Source organism: Balaenoptera ricei, chromosome 11, assembly GCF_028023285.1.
Source record: "Balaenoptera ricei isolate mBalRic1 chromosome 11, mBalRic1.hap2, whole genome shotgun sequence".
NCBI classification, from domain to species: domain Eukaryota; kingdom Metazoa; phylum Chordata; class Mammalia; order Artiodactyla; family Balaenopteridae; genus Balaenoptera; species Balaenoptera ricei.
The window spans coordinates 98,758,847-98,782,760 of record NC_082649.1 but is presented as its reverse complement, the minus strand read 5'-3'; the positions used below and the strand labels follow the sequence as shown (position 1 = coordinate 98,782,760).

Genomic DNA, 23,914 nt, shown 5'->3' with positions numbered 1-23,914 from the left:
GTCCCGGAAGATCCCACATGCCATGGAGCAACGAAGCCCGTGCGCCACAACTACTGAGCCTGCGCTCTAGAGCCCACGAGCCACAACCACTGAGCCCGCGTGCCACAACTACTGAAACCCGCGCACCTAGAGCCTGTGCTCTGCAACAAGAGAAGCCACCGCAATGAGAAGCCCGCGCACCGCAACAAAGAGTAGCCCCCCACTCGCCGCAACTAGAGAAAGCCCAAGTGCAGCAACGAAGACCCAACACAGCCAGAAACAAACAAACAAATAAATAATTTTTTTTAATGTGTTAAAAAAAACCCAAAAAACCCAGCTCTACTGGGGCTGTGGGTTTCAACATATGAATTTGGGGGGATGCAGACATGCAGTGCATAAAAGGGTCCCTCAGTGTATTCAGCAGGCAGCTGCTCTGGACTGGAGGGTCCAAGACGGCTTTGCTCATATTCCTGGTGGCTTGGCAGGGTGGCCGGAAGGCCAGGCTCCACTGGGCCCCTCCCCACGTAGTCTCAGGGCACTTGCACGTGGCCTCTCCAGTGGGATAGTCTAATTTCTTACCTGGCAGCTCAGGCATCAAGAGGGACGGCTTCAGGAGGCCAGAAGTAGGAGCTGCAGTCTCTTCTTTGCTTGCTGTGTTCACTTGGTGAAGCGGTCACAAGCCTGCCCAGGTTCAAGGGGAGGAAACAGAGACCTGTCTGTTGATGAGAGGAGCAGCAAAGAAGTGTGCCCATCTGTTATTCAGTGTCTGTCTCCTAGGGCTGGGGAATATGATACTGTGTATACAGCACCTGTCCTGCTGACTGGCACAGAGCAGGTGCCCAGCAAATAGGAGCTGCCCTTCCGAATGTTTGTCTCATCATTATTATTACCGCTGATACTGTCATACCCCCAACCCCATTGCTGGCCGCCCTACAAGTATGTTGTGTGTCCCGAGGGGGCCAGAGTGAGACTGACTGAAACCGTGAGCCTCTTGACGATGCACCTGCCCTCACCTGTCAGGTAGCTGACAGGAGTCGCCTTCGACCCCCTCCTCCCCGAGGCTCAGCACTGCCCGTTCTTCCCCAGGTGTGATGGACCTCAGCTTCGAGGCCGAGAGTCCTCTGGCGCCCCCGGCTGAACTCCTGGAGAGGCTGCCCAGCTGTGACTGGCTTCTTCAAGGGGACAGTGAGTCTGTGTCCCTGGGGGCTTGGGTCCCGCAGCCTCTTCCCGGGGCTTATGCTGTTGTGCGGGCATCTCTGGAACAGGCCGGGCTGGGAGAGCTCCCCTGTCCCCTGGGGGCCCTGGGAAGCCCCTTGTCGCCATTGGGAGGGAACGGGAGGACGGGGCGTAGGCCCTGTGTCCATGGACATTCCGTGACCACGTCCATCTCCACTTATAACCAGGATGCTGCTGGTCTTGGAACCCTCACTCTTCGTCTCTTCTCTCTCACATTCGGCCCATCTTTCCTCCTTTTGTCCCACAAATACCTGTGCCTTGGAGCCGGGCTGTCGAGCCCTGACTCCCCCGCTCTCCTCCAGGGTGCCAGATATTCTTCCCACCTTCGGAGGCCCCGGGGAGACCCCAGGAACAAAGGTGCTGGTCTTCGTTCCTGGAACACAGGTGAGCCCTGGCAACCCCCATGAAGCCATCGCACGGGATCACGCGTGGTGATCCTCAGGTCACCTTTGTCCCCCGACAGCCCTCCTCGGGGATCTCAGGGGCCACAGATTTCAACCCAGACAGTGCATCAGGACTCCAGACCCAGTAGATCAGAGTCTCCAGGGATGGAGCCTGGGAGTGTGTATTTTTCCAAGCTCTTCAGGTTGTTTGGCTACCAAGCCAGGGTTGAAAACTCTAGTCTAGATCACGGGTTGCAAACTACGGCCCCCAGGCCAGATCCAGCTCACTGCCTACTTTTGTCTATCAGGTTTTATTGGCACACGGCCATGTGTTTTTGTTTCCTTACTGTCTGTGGCTGCTTTTACACTGTGACAGAGGAGCTGAGTGGTGACACAGAGGCCACGTGGCCCACAAAGCCTGAAGTATTTCCTATCTCGCCCTTTACCGAAAGTCTGCTTGCTTGGAGGACTCGGGGCAGAGCTCCGGCTGTCCAGCCAGCTTTGTGCGGACGGGAGGAGGAGCCGTGCCCGTTCTGGGTCCCGGGTGGCCGTGTCCTGCCGTCGAGGGTGTCTTCCTGGTGCTCCTGGCCCCGCTGCTGCCTGGACCACCTCCCTTCTCCTCCCTGGCCGCCCGCCCTGCGTGCCTGCAGACGCCCCTTCTTCCGCGGAGTCGTCCCGGCCACTGCTGCCCCACGCTCTCCACCTGCTGTGCCCTGTCTGTGGGCACGCGGGCCCCTCTGTGCGCAGGGCCGGGGGTGTCGGCGACACAGCGTGCGTTGGTGAGGGCTTACATTTGGAGGCAGGCGGCCGTGGAGAAGAATGTGAAGATGGGGGGCGGGGAGGAGGAAGGGGCCTCTGCTCATGGCGGTGGCGGGAGGGCTTTGCCGAGGAGGGACAGGGCAGTTGGGCCTCAGGGGAGTCTTCCAGGAGGAGGAGAGGTGTCCCGAGAGGGGGCCGAGAAAGGGTCCTTCGTAGTCTGCCCTCCCAGCCTGCACCGCTGCCGTCCAGCGGGCTCACGGCGGGTCTCTGTGGGCACCACTGTCAGAAGGTTCTCGGCTGGGGTCTTCCCCTGAGCGTTACTCACAGCTCCTCTGGCTGAAGTCAAGTTCTCAGAGGGCAGGAACCTCGTCTAGCCTAACTCTGCCTCCTTCTAGCTGTGTGACATCTTCTCTGGACCTCAGTTTTCCTTATCTGTAAAGTGGCATAATTCATCTTTCAGTTTTTTGTTTCTGTTTTTGTTTTTTCATTTGAGTTCTAAGATCCCATCAGCCCTTCTCCGCCGCTCCACACCTCAGCTAAAGTGGTTTTGCTGTCCTCTCGAAGGACCTGCCACTTTCCCACCGGGCATCTGTTCACACAGTTCCTGATGCCGGAGATGCCCTCACCGGCTGGATGCCCGAGGGCTCTACACTGCTGTGGACACGGCCGGGGGACCCCTGTCTCCGGGCCTTAGTTTCCATCTGCACAGTGAGGGGGCTGACTGGCCTGGGTGAGCCTGCAGGCTCTCCCCAGACCCACCGCCCCTCTGCTCGGTCCCCACCAGAGTCCCCGTGGTGACAGAGGAGGTGGCCCGGGAAGCCCTCCTCAGCTTCGTGGACTCCAAGTGCTGCTACGGCAGCGCGGCCGCCGGCGACCTCGTCATCTTGGAGCTGAAGCAGCAGGCCCTGCGCAGGGTGAGGGCTGGCCGGCGGGCGCCTGGCGAGGCCCGGGAGAAAGGAGTCTGGGGGAACAGTGCGTGTGAATAGCGGTGACATTGTAGTGAGTTATAATACAAGGAATCATGGTTGTCAATCACCAGAGAACAGCTCGAATGCCCTAGGCATCACCGACAGCACGTTACCTATATGTCTTAGCAAATCCTCATAGCTACCCTGCATGGTAGGTATCATCACCAGTTAGGAGGAATTGGACATTTAGAGAGGTGGCGTTACTTGCCCCCAAACATGCAGCTAGAAGTGATCGAGCTGGGATTCAAACACAGGTTGGCTGGCACCAAAGCCCTGTTTTTAAAGGCAACTTACCTGCTTCCTGGAGGGGTGGGCTAGAAAGGGCCGTCTCCTCCCCTGATCCCAGCTCCCTCTGCCTCCCCCAAGTTTCATCTGTGCCAAGGGTATTTATTTATTCATCACCCCCAGGCCTGAGGCTCCAGGGAGGTTCTGTGCTTGGTACCAAGACCACACAAGGTGACCCCACCTTTGTCACCTTCTGCCTTGACAGGGACAAGTTTAAGTTCACATTTCCTAGTGTCACTGGCATAGCCATCCCCTGGAGGGCACACAGTCACAGAAATCAGCCTCGCAGGGAGTGGTCAGAGCAGGGATTTGAGATACAAGGTCTCTGTGTAGCTGTGTGACCTTGGGCAAGTCACCTGACCTCTCTGAGCATCCCTTTCCTCACATGGAAAAGGAGGAGCCAGGCGATGTCCAGGATCCCGTGGATGAGGATCAAGAAGGAGGATCTCGACCTCAGGCAGATAAATTCCCCCAGGGGGCGCTCGGAGCGGCTGATTCCAGCAGCCTCCATCTGTCAAAGGGCAGTTTTTGCTTCAAAACTTGCCTCATAGACCATTTCTGTGTATAAAGAAATTATACACATTATACTGCAGGTGCCCAGTGGTGTGTCTGTCAGGGGAGATTTCCTGGGGCTGAGTGACCCCCTGCAGATGTGTCCCAGGGCATCTGCGACACGAGTCGCTGCTGCCAGCCTGTTCTGAGCAGCCCTCGGGCGCTGGCCGTGCTTGGGAACTTCTGTTCCCCCTGCTGAGCCCAGGGCTGGGGAGCTTCATCTTTTGCATAAGGCTCTGTCTTCCTGAGGGCACGAGTGTGAACACACTATTTTTCCTTTGTAGTATCGACTAGAAACCTTCAGTGAATCCAGGATAAGTGAATGGACTTTTCAGCCCTATACCAGTAAGTGAGTTGTCTGAAATGAGTTTAATGAGGAGCGAATACGGCAGGGGCTGGTGGAGAACGTCAGGACTTGGCTTAGCCACTGACCCCGAGGAAGATGCTCTGCTGCTCGCAGCCTCGGCTTCCCGTCCCCCATAAAAAGGGAGGGTGGCCTTTCCCCCGGGAGACCTTCCAGGGAAGTGGTTTGCAGGAGGTCCTGCAAAAGTCTAGTGTTTGCGTTTGGCCCCAGGCTGGTGCTGCCACACGGGGCCAGTGTGCTCGGGCGTCTGCCTGCCTCCTGGGCCGCCCCCGGCGCCTCCCCGAGCCTCTGGATCCCCACCCCGTTCAGTGTGCTATGCCACCTCTGCTGGACCCCCTAGAGGCTTAAGCCTCTCTTTCTGGGAAGCTCTGTGCCCTACCTGTTCTCTGGTTCATCCTCCGAGACTTAGCTGGAGGGTCCCCTCTTTTACGAAGCCTCTGAGGGTTTCTCCCCTGCTGTCCCCTCCCCAGCAGAATGAGTCAGTCTTCTGAGTTTTCAGAACGCCTTACGCAGCTCTTGTCCGAAGCACTCACCACGTCATGTTCTGTTGTCTTGCGATGTAGTCCATCTCCTTGAACGGAGGAGGAGGAGAAGGAAGATGGTGGGGCTGGTGACGGTAGTGGTGGCAATCCTTGTTTATTGATCCCTCGGCCTGTACCAGCCCTGGGCTAAGCACTGGTATGCCTTCTGCTGTTCAGTTTTACTACCGTTCTCCATGGTAGGTGCCACCGTTATCCCTGGGTAGAGAGGAGAGGATTGCAGGGCGGAGAGGTAGGTGGAGGAGATGGTCTCGAGTTCCGCAGCCAGGAAGTACAAGAAGCAGGAGTCAGCCGGGTCTGTCCAACTCCGACGCTTGGCTGCTGAAGCACAGGCTCTAAGGGGACCCTTACCTACCAGTCCCTCGGCCCCAGGGTCTAGCCTAACGCCTGGCACCAGGTGAAGGCTCCGTACTATTTGGTGAATAAATGAAAGCTGGTCCTTGCAGCCGTTTGCTGCTCTTTGAACAGCCCCTTTCTCTGTCAGACCACTCCGTGGATGGGCCACAAAGAGGGACCTCCCCCAGGCTTTGGGACATCAAGGTCCAGGTTCCCCCGATGTTTCAGGAAGATACCAGGAAGTTCCAAGTCCCTCACTCATCATTGGTCAAGGTAATGTGTTTATTGGAGTCTCTGCCCTTCTCTTGGAGCTGGTTTTCCGGGCACCATAGTTTCTTCAAACTTTATCCTTTTAAAAAGGAAACCCAAAGTCCAGGCTGGTGGTTTATTCCTTGCCCATCAAATAAGCAGAATTCTAAGAAAACCCAGCGTATGGGCTGTAGTCCCATACGAAATTCCGCGAAAATTAGGGAGCGTTCACATAGCAACAGGATGGTACGAAATTGTCACCAGCTTTAAATAGTGAGCATTCACATTCCTAGACCATCTGAGTGTTTTTATCTTTTTTATTTTTATTTTTTTGACCTGTTGGGAAACAGCTGAATGAAACATATAAAATAAAATTAAAGCATCACTGGGATTTTTTTATGGAAGTCATTAGGGGAGTAGAATTTGACATCCACTCTGTTTTACAGAAATATAATCAGGACAGGTAGTGAGGGTGACCTAATGTGTTACAAAACCCCAGCTGAGATGTTTTATGTTATGTTCTCATCTAATTACCTGCCTTGTTTTCACTTTAGAACTTGATTCAAGCGTGTCATTTTACCCTCTGAGTTTTCATAGCATCATAAGACGAAGAGGACTTTGAGAGATCAAGAAAGTGTTTCATCCTGTTCTCCAGGGTGGAAAAGCTATTTTGATTCAGCCATTGAATTCCAGTAGCTAGTTTGCTGCCTTTTGCAAAAACACCCTCTGTTTTTTTATGGCTTCTATTCCCAAAGACCACTTTAGCCACCTAATGGGCTAAGGATACTGGCTTTTGTGGTTTAGCCTGGGAGTGTGAGTTAGGACATGGGAGTCGGAGACCTGGTCTCCCCGTCTTAGCATCCAGGACCGACTGGGCTGAGGCTCCGAGGAGGTGGTAACGTGATCTCTTTGGCTTGGTGTTCAAGGCCCTTTGGAAGCCTAGTCACCAATGGTCATCTTCCCACCATGGCCTGAACTGTTATACCTCCACGTGGGATGCTGACATCATGGGGGTGGGGTTGGTGAAATCAGGAGCTGCTGGTACTTGGAAAACCAGATCAAGGAGAGCGTTCACTCTCAGGAATGCCACAAATGCCACGGGCATGGGCGCTACAAGTGCAGCAGCTGCCACGGGGCCGGCACGGTGAGTCACATGTGGCCGTTGGTGAGTACGTGATGTGGAGCAGGGCCATGTGGGGATGGAGGGCTGGGCTGGCAGCCTGGGGCTCCCTGCGCCAACAGTGGGGCCTCTGACAAGTCATCCTCCCTTTCCGGGCCTCCATCTTCCTACCTGTAAAATGGGAATGTTGGAGTGGGTGGTCTCTATTGACCTTATTTCACTTTGATGGTTTATGATTTTCATTCTTCTCTCCTTTTCTCCTCCACCTACAAACATTTATTGAGTACCTGCTGGGTGCAGGAGGACTGAGACCTGGGGTCCTTCTCACAGGGACCCTCTGTCCGAGGGGCAGACTGGCAAGTGACCAGCACTTGTAGTGCAGGGGCAAGTGCCGGCCGAGAAGTGAAGTTCAGGGCCTTTGAGGGACACAAGAGACTCGGGCCTTGGATTAGCTTCCTGGGGCTGCCGTAAGAAATGACCACAAACTGGGTGGCTTAAAGCAACAAATGTATTCCCTTAGGAGTTCTGGAGGCTGGATGTCCAATATCAAGGTGTCGGCAGGGTTAAGAGCCGTCTCATGCCTTCCTCCCGGCTTCTGGCAGCGTCTGGCAGTCCTTGGCTTATAGCTGCCTCACCCCCATCTCTGCCTCCGTGTTGCTTCCTGGCTTCTCTGTGTGTGTCTCTGTCTCCTCACGGGCTTCCCATAGGGACACGAGTCATTGGATGTAGGGCCCACCCTTCCGCAGTATGACCTCACCCTTACTAATTACATCTGCAAAGATGATTTCCAAATAAGGTCACATTCTGAGGTTCTGGTAGATGTAAATCCGGGCGGGGACGACCACGTATACTCTTCAGCCCCGCGCGGGCCCCTCAGCACCAGCCAGGCCCTCGTGGCCTCAGCGTTCTTTGCAGAATCCTCTAGGCTACTAGCCTTCCCAGCAGTAAGTCCACGCCCCTCGCGTGTTCTCAGCTCTCCCCACCGCCCCGTTTGTGCCTAATCCCTTGGACACACACCGACCACTTGCTGCTCTGAAGCGGGCCTCCTCCGTCCTCTACCTGCCCACGTGCCCTTCCACCCGCCTTCCGCCTGCTGCGTGCTCGTCCATCTACCCGCTCCGCACCCGCCGTGGGGCTCAGCGGTGGCCTTTGCTGCTCCCTCCTCCCTCCCCTGCTCCTCCTCCTCCTCCTCCCCCCTTGTCCCTCAGGCTTTCCCTGGAATGTCTCCGAGCACACCCCAAAGCCAGCTGTGAGGGCACAGCCTGGTCCATCTCTGGGGGCTTTTCCAGCACCAGAGAGGGCCAGCCTGCCCCTCTCCCCCCGCCCCGGCCATGGCTGTTTGGTCAGGGGACGGTCCCAAGGGTCCTGGGGATCAGGGAAGAGCAGGAGAGGCTGAGGTCTCAGGAGAAACAGAGATGTGAGGATGCAGAGTCTCTGAAGCTATAACTGGAGGGGTCCGAAGATACACTGCATTTTACAGACAAGGGGCGAGGCCCAGGGAGAGCAAGTAGGGAAGTGACAGCTTGGGGAAGGTCACAGGCTGGCTTGGAGCCAGGTCTCAGGATGCCCTTTGCCTGCTCCCCGGGAGGCGGGTGAGGGCTGAGGCCACGTGTGTCCGCAGGTGCGGTGCCCCTCGTGCAGCGGGGCCAAGCGCAAAGCCAGGCCCGCCCGGCGGTGTCAGATGTGCTCGGGGTCCGGCAGGCAGAGGTAAGATGGGGCTCCCAGGCCCCGAGCTGAGTGCTCTCACTGGCATTCTTGCTTTTCACTGCCTGCCCTCGGGAAGGCAAGCGGGCGCGCTGTCTTGTCACCCCTGTGTCCCCAGAGCTCTGTGCATTGTAGGTGCCCTGTCACCTCGGTGAGTGTTTCTCGAGACCAAGTGGAGCCCATCAAGCAATCTGTGGGTTGGGGGCGGGGGGAGGTACGAGAGTCTGCAGGGAGGAAGGGAGGCCGTGGGTTAAGAGAGGAGACGTCTTCCTGCTCACGTGGAGGGGAAGTGAATACAGAAAAGCACCCAAGGTGAGATTCTTATCTCTCTGAGGATCCGGGCCTGGGCAAACCCTTATTTATAACCCATTGCAGGGACTAAATGGAGGAAGAGTGAAGGAAGGTTGGTTGATTGACTAAACAAAGTGCCTGTTCACAGGGCTTTGCAAACAGTGGGTTGCTGCCTTTTGGACTTGATGTCCTTTCATGTATTTATAAATCTTTAAAGGGAAACAAGAAACCATGAGGAGTGAAACTCTTCAAAGTTGTGTTGGGTTCATGATACCTGTGGCTCATCCAGGCCCAGGCCATCCTTCTAACAAGCCAGATGGCGAAGCTTTGGTGGACCTGCCACCTGTGGTTGGTAATGGAGCTCTTTGATTTGGAAAGAAACTTAGATTTCTTTCACTTACAAGTAAAAGAACTCCAATTCAAACTGGCTTTAGCAAAAGAGTAAATTTATAGGCCCATGTAATGGAAAAGTTGAGGAATAGATTTCTGGGATGACTTCAGGTACAGCTGGATCCAGGTGCTTAAACAGTGTCACCAGGAATCTGTCTCTGTCCCTCACTCTGCTTTCCTTCATGTTGGCTTCATCCTCAGGCAGGCTGTCTCCTGTGGTGGCAGAGGAGGCCACCAGCAGCTCTAAGCTTGGTGACCTCAGTGGAAAAGGATGGCCCTTTCCTGATCCAGCAAAAGTTCTGGGGTGGATCTCAATGCACTCACCTGGGTCATGTGTCAATCTCTGTATCAGCCACTATGGCCAGAGAGATGGAATGAGCTGATTGGCCAGGCTGAGGTCCCAAGCTGGTCATAGAAGGGATGGGGGCAAGCCCACAAACCATGTGGGCTGGTGGGGAGAAGGGTGGTCTCCAAAGGGAGATTGGGGCACTGCTACGAGAAGCAGGAGGTCTAGGTGGTGGGCATGTGGAAGCAATCCGTGCCCACTACAGTCCACCTCTGTGAGGAAGGATGTGAGGCAGGGGCCTCCGGAGCCACTGGGACACCACGACCATCTGAGTGGTACTGATGGGGCCCCTCTCAGATGCAGCACATGCTCAGGGAGGGGGAACAAGACCTGTGCCACCTGCAAGGGCGAGAAGAAACTGCTGCACTTCCTCCAGCTGGTCATCGTGTGGTATGTGGCACCTCTCAATGCCATGGCCTGGCGGGGTGGCCGGGGGGACATGGCCTGGATTGGTTTCTGCAGAGAAGCTCCACTTGGTTGGGGCTTTCACAGTGCAGGGACCTGCTGGGAGAGGAGGAGTCCCAGGGTCCTAAGGCCCCACGTCAGGGAAGCTCCCACGCATTAAGGGTTTCTCCTATCGGGTACCTTGCTAGAACAGAACTGTCCGTACTTTACTAGTTTTCCATCTTACCCGTGAGGATGCTGAGGCCCAGAGAGGCTAAAGCACTTTCCCAAGGTCCCACCAGTAGCATGGCAAGCCCTCCAGCCCCGATCTGCCTGATTCCAAACCCAGGTTCTTAACCCGACCCCCGGGCTCTGTCCCTCATCCTCTTCACTTCCAGGAAGAACAGCCTGTTTGAGTTTGTGTCTGAGCACCAGCTGGACTGCCCTGGGGAGCTGCTTGCTAAAGCCAGAGGAGAGACCCTCTTTAAGGATGAAAACACGATGGTAAGGAGGGCTTTGCTACCGCCCTAAAGGGAGCTGGGTCCCTCCTCCCCCTGTGAGGCCAGGTCTTCTGGTTCTGCAGGCGATGCATTCATTCAGAAAGGCTGGGCGGGGACAGAGGCTGCTGGGACCCCATGGGGCCGTTTCTGTCTTGAATTTTACATATTCAACCCTCCTTTCTTCCCCTGTTCCTTTTCTCTCCCTCCTTCCCTTGGACAAATCTTGAGACCCTCCTCCTATACCAGGCACCATTCTAGGCCATGGGGACCATAAAACAGAATCTCTGCTCTCGGATCTCACAGTCGGTGAGGGAGAGGGTAATAATAGCATTTTCACCACACTGTTAGCTGGTGCTAAAGGGTCATTGAGAAATACACAAGCGAGGTAGAGAGACCGGAAGGGGCAGCGTGTCGGGGGTGGAGAGCGGTGCAGTGGGGGAGTGGATGGTGTGACAGTGTGGGAGTCAGGGTGTCCAGCAGAGGAAGCAGCACGACACAGGCCTTGAGGAGCAGCAGAGGGCAGGGGGCTGGAGGGCAGCGAGCTGGGCAGAGCAAGGAGCTAAGACATGACAGGTGCCAGCAGCCAGATCAGGGAGGGTCTTGTACACTAGCAGTTGGCAAATTCCGGCCCTTGGCCTGCTTTTATAAATAAGGTTTTATTGGAGCACAGCCCACTTGTTTATGTACTGTCTGTGGCTGCTATCGTGCTTCGAGGGCAGAGTTGAGTAGTCGAGACAGAGACCCCATGGCCTTCAAACCTGAGTATTTTACTCTGGCCCTTTACAGAAAAGATTTGTGGCTCCCTGCTGTCGGCCTGGGAAGGGAATTTGGCCTTTATGGGACAACCTCAGTTTATTTTGGTTTTGTTTCCTTCCTTTTCTTCTTCCCACACTTCCTTCCTCCCTCCCTCCCTTCCTTCCTCCCTCCCTCCCTCCCTTCCTTCCTTCCTTCTTCTTTTTATTTTTTTAACACTATGTAGCTGTTTCAGATTGGCTTATTAGCTTCAGGTGTATATCATGATTTGATATTTGTATATTACTGTGAAATGATCACCACAATAAATCCAGTTCACATCCGTCACCACACAGTTAAAATGATTTTTCTTGTGATGAGACCTTTTTATGAGCTACTCTCAGCAACTTTCAAATCCAATCCAGTATTACCAACTGTAGTTACCTTTCTGTACTTCACACCCCCAAGACTTATTTATCTCATAATTGGAAGTTTGTACCAATTGACCCCCTTTCACCCCTTTTGCCCACCCCTCCAATCCCCATCTCTGGAAACCACCAATCTGTTCTCTGTATCTAGGAGTTTGTGTTTGTTTTAATTCCACATGTAAGTGAGATCATAGGGTGTGTATCTTTCTCTGACTTAATCTCACTTAACATAATGCCCTCTTCCATCCATGTTGTTGAAAATGGCAGGAATTCCTTCTTTATGGCTTCATAATAGTCCTCAGCTTCCTCTCTTTGCCCCAGTCACTAGGCTTTCTAAAGGCTCACTTCAGGCATCACCCCTCTAGGAAGCCCTGCGCCCAATCCTAGCCTGAGTTAGGCAGCAGCGAAGGCCCGCGGGTGGGCGTGTAGTCTGTCTACAGCCCTCGTTCATTGGCTGGCGTTCCCGACAACGCTATAAGGTGGATGATCAATGGTCCGCGTGGGTTTAACAAGCCCCACCCACCCCGCTCGCCCCTGGCCCGGGCCTGCCCCTCTCTGGGCTCGTGCTCCCATCAGCCCTCCAGGGCTCCAGGTGCTGAGGCTCCGGGTCAGGTGGTCTGCGTCTCCCCACAGGTGTACCCCATCGTGGACTTCCCACTACGGGAGATCTGTCTGGCCTCCCAGCGGGGTATCGCCGAGCACAGCGCTACGCTGGCCTCCCGAGCCCGCGTCCTGCAGCAGGTGAGCTGAGGGGGTGGGGTGGGGACCAGGGCTGGTGGGAGGTGAGGTGCCGGGTCTGCTGGGGCTCTAGGACACTGTCCCCGCGGACGTAAAGGAGGGAGCGGGCCCCTCCCTTTGTGGGGAGGTCCCTTCTTGAGAGTGGCAGGGCAGAAGGAAGGGGGGGAGGGGTGGGGCCCCAGTCGGAGGAGCACAGAGGTACTAGGGACTGACTTGGGGCCAGAGTGGCCGGAGGTCAGAGAGCAGGGCCGGTCAGACGTAAGGCCACGGGAAGAAGTTTGGATTGATTTATCCTGCGAGCGACAGGGAGCTTACAGGGTTTCACGCAGGAACGTGGCTCAGTGTGGTTTTGATTCTCACCCCCCTGGTGTTCAGAGAAGGGGAAGGAAAGCTCGAGATCTAGGGTCCAAGGCAGGTTTGGAAACCATCGTCCGGCCCCCCGGGGCACTTCCCAAATCCCAGGCCCCCAAGGGCAGGGCTGACGGCGCGCGCTGCTGTGCGGCTGTTATCCTGCTGGCCACTAGGTGGCGGTGGTGCCCGTCGCGTCCCCAGGAGCCGCGGGAGGCGGGGCGTGTGCGTCAGGGGACGGGGGTAAAGGAAACGGGGATGGAAGATGGGGGGTTGGCAAGGGAAAGCCCAGCGCCTGAGCTCCGTGAGGGCTCTGTCGGGGGTCCGAGTCTTACAAACTGGGCTCAGATCCTGGCTCTTCCACGTTCCAGAGTGGTCCCGGGCCAGCTACAAACGCCTTCCTGAAGTTCAGTTTCTCACCCGTGAAAAAGAGATATTACTACCGCCTCAGAGGGCTTGGTAGGGATGAGATCATTTGCTTTAAGTGCGTGGAACCCGGTGCTCAAAATGTCCCTGTGCCTTCCGTTCCCTTTGCAATGAGTATTCCCCTTCTCTTTCTGCACGTTTACCCTGTTTGCAGGAGAGAAAAGGATGCATTTAATTTAAAATTAATAATGACCGTCTTGGAGCTGGAATGCACCTCAGGATGAAATGGGGGCACTGCAAACTGAAAGGCCTCGGGGGGGGCGGTGCTGTGGGTAGGAGGCCCCCTTATCCAAAGGGCCCCGCCTCCCCTCAGCTCTGTGCAGCACAGGGGCAGAGATTTCAGACCTTCTGAAATCCACATTTTTACATGAAATCTTCCAGTTTTTCAATATTGAAAGCAAAATTTTAAAAATGCTAAGAGCACTGTATGGACTGCTGGGCCAGCTTTGGCCTGTGGGCATCCTCGGCTACCCCTGGTCTAGTCCAAACCCATGACTTTGCCAATAAGTCAGGCGAAGCCCAGACAGTGGAAGTAATTTAGGCAAGGTCACAGAGCTTCTCAGTGGAAGAGCCCAGGAGTAGAACTCAGATTTCCCAACTCCAAGGGAAATGTTATTATCTGCCGCATTCAAGGCACGCAAGCGACTCTGAAAGCCAGCGTAGGTTTGCAGGGCTATCAGCCGGAGGAGGCAGCGCCCTTTTCGCCTGGCAGACACTGCAGGGGCGAGTCACTTCCCAGGTTAGGGCCTGCTTCCCAGGTCTGGCACATAGTCTTGGCTCCTGGCCCTTCTCTTCCATTCATGGGCCTCGATGTCCTCATCTGTAAAATGGGCACGGTTGGACCTTGCCTTAGGTTGGGCTCCACAGAAGCAGCTCTGAGACGAGGATCCGTGTGCAAGTCATTTTTTGTTTGTTTGTTTGTTTTGTTTTTTATCAATTTGTTTTATTTTTGGCTGCGTTGGGTCTTTGCGGTGAGCGAGCTTCTCATTGTGGTGGCTTCTCTTGTTGCGGAGCATGGGCTCTAGGTATGCGGGCTTCAGTAGTTGTGGCACGTGGGCTCAGTAGTTGTGGCTCTCAGGCTCTAGAGCACAGGCTCAGTAGTTGTGGCACACGGGCTTAGTTGCTCCGCGGTATGTGGGATCTTCCTGGACCAGTGCTCGAAGCTGTGTCCCCTGCATTGGCAGGCGGCTTCCTAACCACTGCGCCACCAGGGAAGCCCAAGACACTTGTTAAGAAAGGGCTCCCAGGGGAAATGGGTAAACGGGTGGGGGAGCCGGAGCAGGAAGAGGGTCAGACAAGGGGGCGGTGAAGGTAGTGGCCCTCTGAGTGTCAGCCATACCTCAGCGGCTGTTCGCCTGGAGCTGACGTTTGTTCTTCAGCCCCATCCATGGAGGACCCCAGCCCGGTCTCTAAGGGGCCTTGCTCCTGCAGCCCTGGTACAGTCTGGTGGGCATTACAGTGAAGACCCCCCAGTAGTGAGCTGTGTACTGTAGGGCTGGTAGGAGGACGAGGCATGATTGCAGCAGCTTGCAGACACAGGTGCTTCTTCTGGGACGTTTTTGCTGCTGAGGCTGACAATTTTGAGTCCTTTTTGGACCCTTCATTTGGCAGAGGGGCAGTGACTGCCCAAGATCACACAGCGTGTTGGTGGCAGACCTCCATCTAGACCCTGGGGCTCCTGGGCTTTCCCTGATGGCACAGCCCCGTCTCAGGTGACACAAGCCATCTGTGAACCAGACCTGGAGCAGGGAGGGGTGCACCAGGGGCAGACATGCATGTTCCTTTAAAAGGGAGCATAAAGGGAGAAGACGCCATTTCTGTGACTCTTTGTCCTAAATTGTCCTTTGGCCCAGGATCTATAGACAAAGATTCATGCTGATATTTTGTTCAGGGTTGGGAAGTTAGCAAGTAGAATCCAGTGAGGGGACAGCTGTCACACGCGGGGCCCCAGCCCCTCCTCTCAGACCTGGAATCTGCTCATCCCAGGGGCACCACCAAGGTGTACCAGCAGATATATGTCCTATTACGAGATGACCGCTGGATGGCAGTTGATGTCCTGGGCAACCTGTGGTCTCCAACCTGTAGACCTTTAGAATCAAAATGGAGGCGCGTGGGGTGGGGCTGCTGTGGTTTTGCTCTCTGTTGGATAGTAGAAGAGTTTGGAAACAAGAGTGGTCTGACCCGCGGCCCAGGCTTTCTGAGCAGATGTTGGCTCCCCTCCCCTCTTGCCCCCATGGTTCCCATCTTGGGTCTCCTGTACCAACATGGCAAGAGGGATCGTCTCCCTTTTCTTTCCACAGTTATCCCCCTTGGAGGCCGCTTTCCAGCACATGGAGAAAACTCAGTCTCACGATCTCATTTGGTTTTCTCAACAACTCCATGACATAGAAGTTTTTATACCCATTTCACAGATGAGGAAACGGAGGCCCAGAGAGAGGAAGTGGGAGGTCACGCAGACGGCTTCATGGGAAGTGCACGCCCTGACCCTGAGTCCCCCCCCCTCCCGCTACAGTGTCACTCACTCTGCCGCCCCTCCAACCCGCACCTCCCAGCGTAGGGAGCCCGCTGCTCAACATCCTCTCCCGGCCTGTTCCCCACTTTCCCCGGGGGTCTCTGGACCATCACCTCCCGCGAGAGGACTTGGGCTCTTTTCCCAAGGAGGGGATCTTCCTGCAAGTAGGACGGTCTGACCCTGGGCCAACCACACCACCTCCCTCTGGGGTTGGGGACCCCACATCCGAGTCTGGGACAGGGGAGCAGCTTGTGCACAAGAACTTAGGGTTTGTGCACAGAGCCTGTCCGACGGTACGTCCCGAGAAAGCTTTGCTGGGGCTGAGGAGTCACTTTGCTCTGTGGGTGACACCCGTAGTTTTCTGTAACAAATCAGCGCCAAAGCCAATGACCTGGGTGTCTCAGCAGGAGTCAGTGTCGGCTCCGAGGCGGCAGGGCGTTCTGTTCACTGCCCCGCGATTTTGGAAGATTGTGGAGTAACTGCTCAGAGAAGGAGCCAGGGAACGAGGGATTTAGGACCCCTCTGCAGGGGGCAGTGAGTGCCCCGGGCTCTCAGGTAGACAGGGATGCGAGGGAGGAGATTTGAGCCTGAAATAGGTCCAGCCAGGAGGTGGGGCTTGACCTGGGTGATCTTGCAAGCTTGAAATTCCATGGGCCTCAGTTTCCCCATGTGTAAAAGGAGGGGAAAACTTGAGACAGACTTTTCTCAAAGGAGGGTCGCTGCAAAATCCTGGTGCAGGGATGGAAGGGTCTGAGAAAATAGCCTGAAGCAGCCCACCAAACTTTGGAATTTCTTTGGTGTCAACATTTTATCTTAAAATTTAATTCAAGTTGCATAATACATTCCCTAATATCTCCATAGTTGTTTTAATATAAAAATGTTTAAAATGACTTTATCCTCCACTCCACTCTATCCACCCCCACATCTAAAAATTAACGCTTCTGGAAGATGTCCTGTTCGGCTGGTGGATTTCCATACATCCTGAAACTCCCCTGGGGATTGCCTGTGCGCCACCCCCCCAACTTCATGAAACTTAGAATGAGGTGGTGGTTAAAGATGAGAAGTCGGTTTGGGCCAGAGCTTAGGGTATGTGAAGGAGCGTAGTAAGAGATACATCTAGGAGGCAGGTTGGAGCCAGAACGCCAACTCCAGAGCATGAACTTCATTCCACAGGTAGTAGGGAGCTACTGAAGGTTCTTGAGCAGGCGAGTGACTTGAACAGAACCCTGAGGTTTTTCTTGGCCAATTGTTTCCTCAGCGCCAGACCATTGAGCTGATCCCCCTCACGGAAGTTCGTTACTGGTACCAAGGAAAGACTTATGTCTACTACATCTACGGCACGGACCACAAAGTGTACGTGGTGGATTACCCTGAGAGGTACTGCTGTGGCTGCACCATCATCTGACATCGCACATCTGCCCCCAGAGCCCGCCACTCACATTTGCCCAGGAGATTGGCCGAGGTCTCTGAGATGACTCACTGTTGGCTCCTCTGGACAATTGCATGCAAACCCTGGTGTGTCCTTCCAGAGAATTCAGCTCCTCTGTCAAGCTACAAGTCCTTCTGGAGCCCGTGTGGCGGAATCTATCATGTGTCTAACCTACAAGAATTCATCTGCACACACTGCTTTAGGAGGAATAACTTAAGCGGTGGGGGCTTTGCCTCTGGCCTGTGAACTAAAGCCCTGATTGAGCATGGGGTTGATTTTACTTTTCCCTGGGTCAGTCTCAGTTCTGGTGTGTCTCTGCTAGTTTGGGCCTTTTGTGGAGCTGAGTGATTCTGAAATGTTGAAAGATAAGACAGAAATTAGCTGCCTCTTCTGCACACCAAATAGTGCACTTAGGCAAAAAACGTACACAATTTTACTCCTCATTCTGTGGGTCAGGAATTCAGACATAGCCATGGTGGGATGGCTTATCTCTGTTCCATGACATCTGGTGCCTCACCCGGAAGTATCAAAGGCTGGGGTGGCTCAAGGGCAGGGGCGCTGAAATCATCTGAAGGCTGGTTCACCCAGATACCTGGTGGTCGATGGCGGCTTTCGGCTGGAACACCTACATGTGGCCTCCCTATGTGGCGTGGGCTTCCTCACAGCATGGCGGCTCTCAGGGTAAGCACCCCACACATGTGCCCCAATTAAAGAGACAGAGATCTGTTCCCAGACTGGAGAACAAACCCGCTGTGTTGGATAGACCAAGGGTCTGTATGCTAATCTCTAACATGGTGCCTGTGCACCGGTAAATTTTAGAGAGTGATTTTGGATATATGCAGGTTCTTACATCACGTGCTGACCTTAGAACCTGCCCGCTGAGTAGAAGGTGACCTGGATGTCCTGTGTACCCAGTCCCAGGCGGGAACTCCCACCTGGTGCAGTGAGGCTGGGCGGGTGGAGGGGACACCCTGCACACTGAATGCCCGGCTGGCTTTGGAGGGGTGGTTCGGGGGCTGCGTGGGCCACTGTGTACCTGGTTGTGAGTAACCAGATGTCTCTGTCATCTTACAATGCCTGCCCCCACCCGGAAGGGGAGTGTTACACCCCAGGAGGGCCAGTCCGTACCCTCTTGATTCCCAAGCTCCTGCTGGCCTGCAGCCCTCGTCTCCCATAGGGTAGAAGCATGTGGACATAATAGGCCTGGTTGGGGGAGGCTCAGGTTGGGGGGGGTGGTCTGAGGCCATTCCCCTGGGGCATCGTACAAATGGAGGGGACGGTTTTTGGCTGTTGCCATCATTGGTGGACGGAGCCCAGGAAAGCGGGGCATCCAGCAGTGCTCGGGGACGTCAGCACAGTGGAGTGGCATTCCACGTGTTACATGGCTGGCAGATACCCCGCTGACACGGAGAACTTACTTCTACAAGGTCTCATCAGTTATTAATGCAGTGCGGATTTTTATTTGGTGTTCGCCTCTGTTCTTTGTTTTTCTGGTATGTCTCGTTTGAAACGGCTTCTGATCCTCTCCCTTCTCTCAAGTACAAACTTGGAACTCTAACGCCTTCGTTGGGGTTCCTCGGGCCGCTGTGCTTGAGCCTCACAGATTGAAATACGTGTATTAAAACACTGCTTTCTTCTCGTTTCTCCTTTATATTTCAGTTTGGGCATTAAATTGCTTTTTAAAAATGGTATGTAAGTGGGTTATGTCTAAATGTCATTTTAGGATAAAAAGGGAGCCTCGCGTATGTTAGGGTTGAGGCCACGTGGCCCGTACACGCTGTTGGCATGTGAACTGGACCCAACAAGAAAATCTAGCTGGAATAAAGTGGGTCATGGGGACACTGTTCTAATTGAGCCTCAGTGAGCCACCAGCCGTAGGGCCCCTTAGTTCTGGTGGTTCTGGCAAAATCCCAGATGGTTACTGGGTCCTCCGGCTGTTTGATAACTGTTGTGTGTTTTCCCCTGCAGTGTTATCTGTTTTTATGACCTTCGCTGCAGCCAGGATCTGACTTAATTTGCTCTTTCTGCCTGTTATCCTAGGGCCGAGTTGGCTGTTGCTGGTAGGCCCAGACCCAGCTGAAGTCCCTGGAGGGTAGAGAACAGAATGCAAGGGCAGCTGTAACCCCCAAACTGGCCACTGCACACGGTGACTCTGGTCCCGATTCAATTTTGCTGTAGAAGGATGTGAGGCTCAAGTGGCTGGCTTTTTCTTTATGGCCCTGCCAAAGGAGAACACCAGCCCTGTTCTTTACCAGTCACTGACAGATGCTGGGCCTCTGCCTGGCGGCCGGAGCCACTCAGGCCTTGGTGAGGGTTTCCCACGGATCTGATGTCTCTGCCCTGAGACTACAGAATGGGAGGAGAGGCTGTCTGTAAGCAGAGGATAAGGAAAGAATCCATGTGAGTCAGGTGGCTTTACAAGATGAGGATGCCTAGGAGGCAAGATGGCGGTAGTGGTTACAAGCGTGTGGATGAATGTGCCTGTGTGTATATATGTGTGCATATGATGTGCATGCATGTATTTGTACATGAGCATGTGCATAGGTGTGTATGTGTGTGCGCGTGGTGTGTATGTTGTGTGTGCATGCATGATGTGTGTGTATTTGTGTGTATTGCATGTTGTGTGTGCATGGGGGTGTGTGTGTGTGTGTGTGTGTGTCTGCTTGCCAGGCGGAGAGGATCACTGCTTAGAAGGCAGGAGGGACTTCCTCCCCCACCTGGTTTTCCTCCCTTCTCTCCTGGTCCCTGTCGTTCGCTGTAGTTCCCTATACCCTGGCCTTCAACACCTATCAGCTTGTTGTACCACAGCCAACTTCAATTTCTAGTTCATGTGCAACCCTTGATAGGGAGCACGATGAGAGAACTGTGTTTTCTCAGTCAGGACTGCGGCGATATGTTTCTCAGCGGGAAACACCCTTCTAGATTCAGTGGCTGCGACCTTCAGCTTGAATTCCAGTCTCCTTTTCCTTACATTTCATAGTCAGGGATTGTGGAAAGAGCATACACACTCCGGTTCAAATTCTGGCCCTGCCCGTTAATCAGCTGTGTGACACTGGGCAGTTCTTTTAACCTCGCTGAGCCTCAGTTACCTCATCTGTGAGATGGGATACCACTTGCTTTGCAGGGCGGGTTGAAAAGAGATCAGGCGGGCAGAGCTCAGCCTCAGTAGGTGCTCAGTACCTGGAAAGGCCGTCTCTTCCCAGAAGGAAACTCTTTTGTGGGGACGGGCAGGGCCTGAATGCTTGTCACAGCGCCTCTCCAGGTGACCCGTGAGCAGGGCCTCGTGCACCAGAGTGAGTGCGAGTGACCTCCATTCCGCCAGCTCCCCTTCTTCATCCTTCAGCTCAGCTCACACGCACTACTTTCCCGCGTCGTTTTCACCTTGCCCTCCGGTCGGGCGGCATCCAGCGGCCCCTCCTCTGCGCTCGTGTCTCGGGGCGCATGCGCGTGCGCTGGTCCCTGATTTGCTTTGTCTCGGCCTCCGCTGCACCACCGGCCGGCCGGCGGCTGGGTTTTTGCTCGTCACCGCCTTACGTGAGAGTGGTGCGTGTCAGTGATGACCGCCAAGCGTGACCCTAGGGCTAGGAGGAGGTGCCGCACGTTGATTTAACACAAAAAACACCAGATTTTAATTCCGGCCTGGCCTCTATCAGCTGTGTGGCCCTGGACAAGTCCGTTCAGGCCCCTCTGGGGCTTCAGTTTTCTTTCTGTACTTTGGAGAGTTGCATTTGATCCCAGTTTTCCTTTTAAAATTTCACCTTTTCCACTGCAAAATCTGTGGGACCCAGATACATAAACCCGGCTCACAGATCAAGTGGGGCTGCTATGGTTGGTGAGGGGGGGCCCAGCGGCCTCCCGGACACCTGCCCCCTCCTCGCGTCCAACCTCCGGCGTCTGGGAGCCCACGGAACGCGGCCCGGCGAGCCTCTCACTCCTGTTCTGGGAGGTGGGCTGCATCTCTAACAGACCACAGGCCAATCCTGAGAAATTTCTCTGTCTTTTTTTTTTTTTTTTCCTTCAAAGAATTAAACCTTTGACCTGAGCTTATTTTCTGATTGTGTATTCCTCAGAGTGAAACACGCGTCGAGGAAAGCACCATAGAGTGTTCTGTCTAGCGGTACTCTAGGCAGTTGATAATTTTCCTGTACTTTGGAGCAGAGTGGCCCTGGGGCGTTCAGACTTGGGGTCCCCTCCCTCTAGCCTGGTCCCCAAGCTGTAGGAGCGTGTTGCTACTTGTCTTTATGTCTTCTTCAAGTCTGGGGCATGTCTTTGCTTTTTACCCATCAGCTGATGGAATTGGGATTTCCTGCTAAAAGAAAGATGTGACCTGGACATGGGGAGCTCATCTTTTAGGCCAGAATAAGTCACTGTCATTTTAGTGACAATCTGTTTTTGTCCCATGATCAGAAAATCTGGCAGAACTTTCAGGGGGCTGGGACACAGGATGGGACATTACGGTGTGGCACAAAGCCACGCAGTGTGGTCTCCGTGGTCACGGCCTGGGGTTCACAACTTGCAGCTCACTCATGCTTGCCCAGAGGCCTCCATCTGTAAGACGGGAGTACTGACCATTAGGATTGTGGGGAGACTAAATGAATAGTGTGCGGGGTATGCATGGCACACGAGTTCTCAAGAGATCTGGGCTGTTGAGGGGGTCCAGGGAGAGGCACATGCTGGGAGGAAGAGATTAGACCCTTAGCATTGGGCGTAGAGCAGAAGGAGGGTGCTGTAAACTGCATGTCCCCCCCAAATTCATATGTTGAAATCCTAACCCCCTAATGTGATGGTATTTGGAGGTGGGGCCTTGGGGAGATGCTTAGGTCATGAGGGCAGAGCTGTCATTTATGGGATCAGTGCCCTTATAAAAGAGACCCCAGGGAGCTCCCTTGTCACGTGAGGTTAAAGCTAGAAGATGGCTGTTTCTGAACTAAGAAGCAGACCCTCACCGCAAACCGATTTGCTGGCACTTTGGTCTTGGACTTGCAGTCTTTAGAACTGTGAGATATGCATTTCTTTTGTTTATAAGCCTCCCTGTCTACGCTATTCTGTTCTAGCAGCCCACACAAACTTAGAAGGTGGCTAAGCACAGAGTCTGCGGTTGTGTGATATCAGGCAGTGTTTTCCAAAAGCCAGGCGGAGTATCTGGACCTGACTGCACTTGGTGTCACCTAGAAAGTTTGTCGAAAATGCAGATTCCCAGCCCCAGCCCTAGATATTTGGGCTTTTAGTGGCTGAGATTCTGTAGTTTTACTCAGTGTCCCAAGATGATTCTTACAAATGGTTAGAACAGAAAATTGACATTTGGAGTCAAAAAACAGCTTTGGAATCAGAACTTTGAGCCTGAAATTTCAGTTCTTAGCTCACCATGGGCTGACCTTCTCTAGACCTGTTTCTTCATCTGTGAAGTGGGGAGAATCCCTGTCCTACCTCCCTTGCAGGGTTGTTTGAAGGCTCATGTAAGACAGGGAGTGGGAAAGCGCTTTGCAGACTACAGCACCTGCACACGTATTTTTCATGTTAGGAGTGGGAAAGACAACCTCCACGGTTTCCAAGGCTTCCTGCTGCCTTCGACTCTCTCCACCAGGGTGCCACAGGTGCACACACATGAAGCCTCAGAGCGTTTCTCCTGCCAGCGGGAGGAGTGTCTTATCCGGTAAAATCAGAACCCTGTGAGGGCCTCTCACTGTCAGCGGTCCTTGGGCTATCGGGTCACCTCAGGGAACTCAGGGTGGCTCCAGAAAGTTTCTTCAGAGGTGTATTTAGTATATCTTCCATTATTCATTGGTTGCACTTAAAACTGCTTTATCCTTCCAAAAAGACACCATGGAAATCCATAGTGACATTTAGGAAGGCAGACTTGAGATGCCAGACTGGAAGTTAGGGCTTTAGGTCAACACGTTAGCTCTTGAATCTAAGGGACAGGGGAAGCAGAGGTGGATCAGGCCCTGATCTGGCCTTGAGGACCCTCGGTCTTCAAAATGATAGTGAACATTTCGGGAGTACCGCCCGTGTGTCAGATGCTGTTCTGGGCTCCTGACGTGTGTCGTCTGATGTCAGTACTGCAAGGGAAGTATGAACCGGACCTCCACTTGAGAGAGGAAGGACTCAGGCCCAGAGGAGTTAAGTCGAAGTCCCACATCGAGGGGAGAAGCAGGGATTTGGACATTTGGACATGGGCAGTCTGGCTCCAGAACCCATGCTCTGTCTGGTTTGGTGGGGGAGGGAGACGTGGCCATGACTTAGCAATAAGCGTGATGGGAGACTCATGCCTTTGTCACTCCTTGTCCCCAGGCCTGCTGCTGACGCCTTCCTGAGCTAGACAGTGGGGCTCTCATCCTGTGAAGGAAGGTAGCTCGGTGACTGGCTGCTCACCTTCACCCCCCTCCCCGGGTGCCGGGTAGCCCTTCAGTCTGATCCTTGCCCTCCCTGTGGTGCTGTGGGTTCCTGCAAGAGATCAGAAGGAGAGAGACGCTACTTCTTGCTTGTTTTTTTTTTTGATGTGGACCATTTTTTAAAGTCTTTATGGAATTTGTTACAATATTGCTTCTGTTTTATGTTTTGGTTTTTTGGCCATGAGGCATGTGGGATCTTAGCTCCCTGATCAGGGATCGAACCCGCACCCCCTGCATTGGAAGGTGAAGTCTTAACCACTGGACCATCAGGGAAGTCCCATTCTTCTTGGTCGTTTTTTTTTTTTTTTTGGCTGCTCCTAGGTACCTGGTAGAAATCCAAGCATCTCACCTTAGGGGCTTGTGGCCAGTCATCGCAGTTCCATGCAGGAGACCCAGCCCAGTGTCTGAACCTTGTTATACTGACAGAACTGTTGTCTCTTCCCACCTCAGTCATATTACAAAGTTCTGTGAGATTCGTCTAATCTAGCCTTGGGAGGTGCTGTGACCCCTCCCAACTCCTGTTT

General features: G+C 54.0%; 1 protein-coding gene across 14 annotated transcripts in view; it reads left to right on the top strand.

The window, feature by feature from the left end:
* Positions 1-23,914, top strand: part of SSUH2 (ssu-2 homolog) — a 240,647-nt gene that overhangs the window by 14,645 nt on the left and 202,088 nt on the right. For 4 of the 14 annotated variants that reach the window (XR_009505949.1, XR_009505948.1, XR_009505950.1 and 1 more), the window contains exons 3-13: positions 1,066-1,164; positions 1,518-1,599; positions 3,142-3,271; positions 4,447-4,507; positions 5,550-5,674; positions 6,732-6,794; positions 8,392-8,477; positions 9,799-9,891; positions 10,284-10,389; positions 12,179-12,286; positions 16,828-17,679. Coding sequence is in view for 10 of the 14 variants with exons in the window: in XM_059940244.1 (XP_059796227.1) it covers positions 1,066-1,164; positions 1,518-1,599; positions 3,142-3,271; positions 4,447-4,507; positions 5,550-5,674; positions 6,732-6,794; positions 8,392-8,477; positions 9,799-9,891; positions 10,284-10,389; positions 12,179-12,286; positions 15,358-15,747 (1,343 nt within the window). In the remaining 4 variants the exon portion in view is untranslated. Of the gene's footprint in view, positions 1-1,065; positions 1,165-1,517; positions 1,600-3,141; positions 3,272-4,446; positions 4,508-5,549; positions 5,675-6,576; positions 6,795-8,391; positions 8,478-9,798; positions 9,892-10,283; positions 10,390-12,178; positions 12,287-15,357; positions 16,347-16,827; positions 18,690-23,914 lie in introns of those variants that run through there. The other 10 variants (XM_059940248.1, XM_059940249.1, XM_059940247.1 and 7 more) reach the window with 6 other exon arrangements.